The sequence below is a fragment of the Histoplasma capsulatum genome, genomic scaffold, assembly GCF_000149585.1.
Source record: "Histoplasma capsulatum NAm1 scaffold_2 genomic scaffold, whole genome shotgun sequence".
Classification (NCBI taxonomy): Eukaryota; Fungi; Ascomycota; class Eurotiomycetes; order Onygenales; family Ajellomycetaceae; genus Histoplasma; species Histoplasma mississippiense.
Window position 1 is genome coordinate 3,366,025 of NW_001813981.1, and position 2,717 is coordinate 3,368,741.

A 2,717-nucleotide genomic window follows, 5' to 3' on the forward strand; every position below is an offset into this window, starting at 1 on the left:
ACCTGCATATTCGGGGAGTTTTCGCTACACCACAAGAATAAAAAATGGAATCGAGTCAAAATATGTGTTGGCAGTGCGGGAGTGTGGCCCTGCTTCACACAATAATACACAGCAATCATGTTCCCCCTTGCTCTCTCGGTGGGCAGATCGTTGCGGATCGAGGAATATGGCGGCCGGAGGGGGCGTGCGGTGGCGGTGATCCACTCCCGCGCTGGCAAGCCAAGGAAAAGAACGAGAGTGATTTGATCATTCTTTTAGTTGGTGATAGACAAATTTAAAATAAAATAAAAATTATGTACGGAATAGAAGAAAGAAAATGGGGCTTTGGATTTATGACACCCACCAACTCTGTGCAAGCGCCCGAGGTTTGGCGGGTGGGAAGGGGGGGGATCAAATTATTTTTAAATTTCGGAGATTACAAAGGGGTTTTTTTTTAGTTGTTCGCCTTTTTGGCCCATTTTCATTTCCTTATCGACGGGGCAGAAAAATGCGAATGGGCGATGAGGCAGCGTTAGGCACAACCGTTTGTGCTCCGGCGATTGGTGGTCCACTGATTTGGGGACAGAGGATTCTTTCTTTTTAGCTTTTTCAGTTTCAGGTACAAAAGTTACGCTGCGTAAACATCTCACGTCCACAGAAATGTCTACCAGATGAGGGACCAAAAGCAGGCGAAAGAAGACGTGCACAGCCAGTTCTCCAAAAAGAAAAGGGGGAGAGGAGTAGTAACTAGTTAGTAGTAATCATTAGATAAGGCTAGGACAAAATGAAGGATCGATATACAATACCAATATGAAACTGCACAGAGCGTGGCGTGGAGATGTGCCTGTCTGAATGAGAGTATGCTCCGTAGCAAGGGAAACGATAGATGTCGATAGACGTGTATGATACAGTACATAGCACCCACCTATTGCCGTTTTCTATCAACACCAGATGTTTTTTTTTAGCAGCGATGTGTCAATAACAACTGGTTGGTGGTGTGCGGTGAGCGAGCATGGTCGTGCCTAAGTACCAGGTACCGTCTGCCACGCCCGGGATAGGCTTGTTTCTGGGTACCAGTACCCGCATTGTTTATTGGCTGCTGTGGGCTCGCCTTTTTCCCTCCAACTTCGACGTCAACTCCCACGCCAACTCCAACTTTCTGTTCATCGTCTCCCTACCGGCTACGCTGCGATCTGCCTTGGCCGTCAACCAAGACATTGGGCACTCTTCTTTTGCTCCACGCGACCTGCCAATCTCTCTGTGTCTTGCCTTGGCCTAGACCCGCTTCTCGTACTCGTTCTTCCTGCATTCGCCCTTCTCTAGGCCTTTTTGTCCCTGCGTGAAGCGCCGTCGGTTCGTTATACCTCCCTTGGCGGAAGAACAGCACCCCGCGCGTGGCATAGTGGATCAGCTTGCTGGATATTACTTTTCTTCCATGGTTGCAATCTTTATCTGGCTGGGAATTGCTGTCAGTCTGTGTGATTGTTGACACCAGAGTCCAACCCTTTCTCCGCTCTGGATGATCCCCCTTGATCCGCGTCGAACTCTCTCTGGATACCGCTGTCTTCTGTCCAAATCTCATCTAACTCTCTCTCTCACTCGCCATGGCGTCCTCGTAAGTGTTATATACTAATAGTTGAATGGATGGATGCTTTGCGTTCCCTCTCGCAGTGATAATGGAAGCTGACCCGCTAATTTATTCGAAGTCTGGGCTCGGCATTTCGCTCCTTCTGGCATACCATGACCTCTAATGACAGACACGCCTCCCACGACTCTCCCTATCGAACCGGACAGCATGTTCCCCTTAGCCAGAACCGCAATGCCCCCCTCACATCCGTGGCTACAAGCGCTGCTGAATCTCGTGCGGATCTGAGCTTCGAAGAAAATCCCGCCAAACGATCCTCCAGTCCTGCGTGGTCAGGTTCCCATGGGGGAGTCACCTCTCCCGTTAGACCCTACTCGCCAGGCATGAGGTCGTTATCCTCCCAGCAGAGAAGGTCTAATGAACTCAGTAGCTCGGATGGTGTTGCTCCGACGGAAATACAAATGCAGAGTTTCCATGCCGGCGCGCCGCCCCCTCCACCTGTCTCACATTCTTGGAAAAAGATCGATCAATGGGCAGAAAGCAACTACGAAGAACTTTACGATCAATTGTGCGAAGGGTGCTCGCAGAATGATGTGAACGAGCTGGAACATGAACTGGATTGCACTCTTCCACTAGAGGTTCGGGAATCTCTGCAAATTCACGACGGACAAGAACGCGGTGGAAGACCAACAGGTATTATCTTCGGCTGCATGTTGCTCGACTGCGAGGAAATCGTCCAGGAATGGAAAAATTGGAGGACTGTGAACGAAGAATTCCTCAGCACAACCTCTGTTACCCCTCCTCAACCACCCATGAAAGCCTTTGGTGGAAGCTCCGCCGCTTCCTCTTCATCAGCGCCTCCGCCGCCACCACCTCAAATAGGCTCGAATCCGTTATGGAGACAGGAATTGTTGGACAAACAAGATTCGCAGCCACCAAAGGCCATCCAGAAAGCATATGCCCACCCCAGCTGGATCCCTCTGGCTCGTGACTGGGGTGGAAACAACATTGCCGTTGACTTGGCCCCAGGGCCAGCGGGGAAATGGGGCCAGGTTATCATATTTGGCCGTGACTATGACTGCAAATACGTCGTTGCAAGATCATGGGCCGCCTTTCTTGCCATTGTTGCCGAGGATCTTGCTCCCCAAAATGA

At 50.5% G+C, this 2,717-nt stretch overlaps 1 protein-coding gene across 1 annotated transcript in view; it reads left to right on the plus strand.

The window, feature by feature from the left end:
* Positions 1-1,583: 1,583 nt before the first annotated feature.
* Positions 1,584-2,717, plus strand: part of HCAG_03040 (predicted protein) — a gene marked incomplete at both ends in the record, with an annotated part of 2,000 nt that continues 866 nt past the window's right edge. Inside the window, 3 exons of the mRNA XM_001542819.1 lie at positions 1,584-1,594; positions 1,686-2,257; positions 2,384-2,632. Coding sequence (XP_001542869.1) covers positions 1,584-1,594; positions 1,686-2,257; positions 2,384-2,632 — 832 coding nt within the window. The remainder of the gene's footprint in view (positions 1,595-1,685; positions 2,258-2,383; positions 2,633-2,717) is intronic.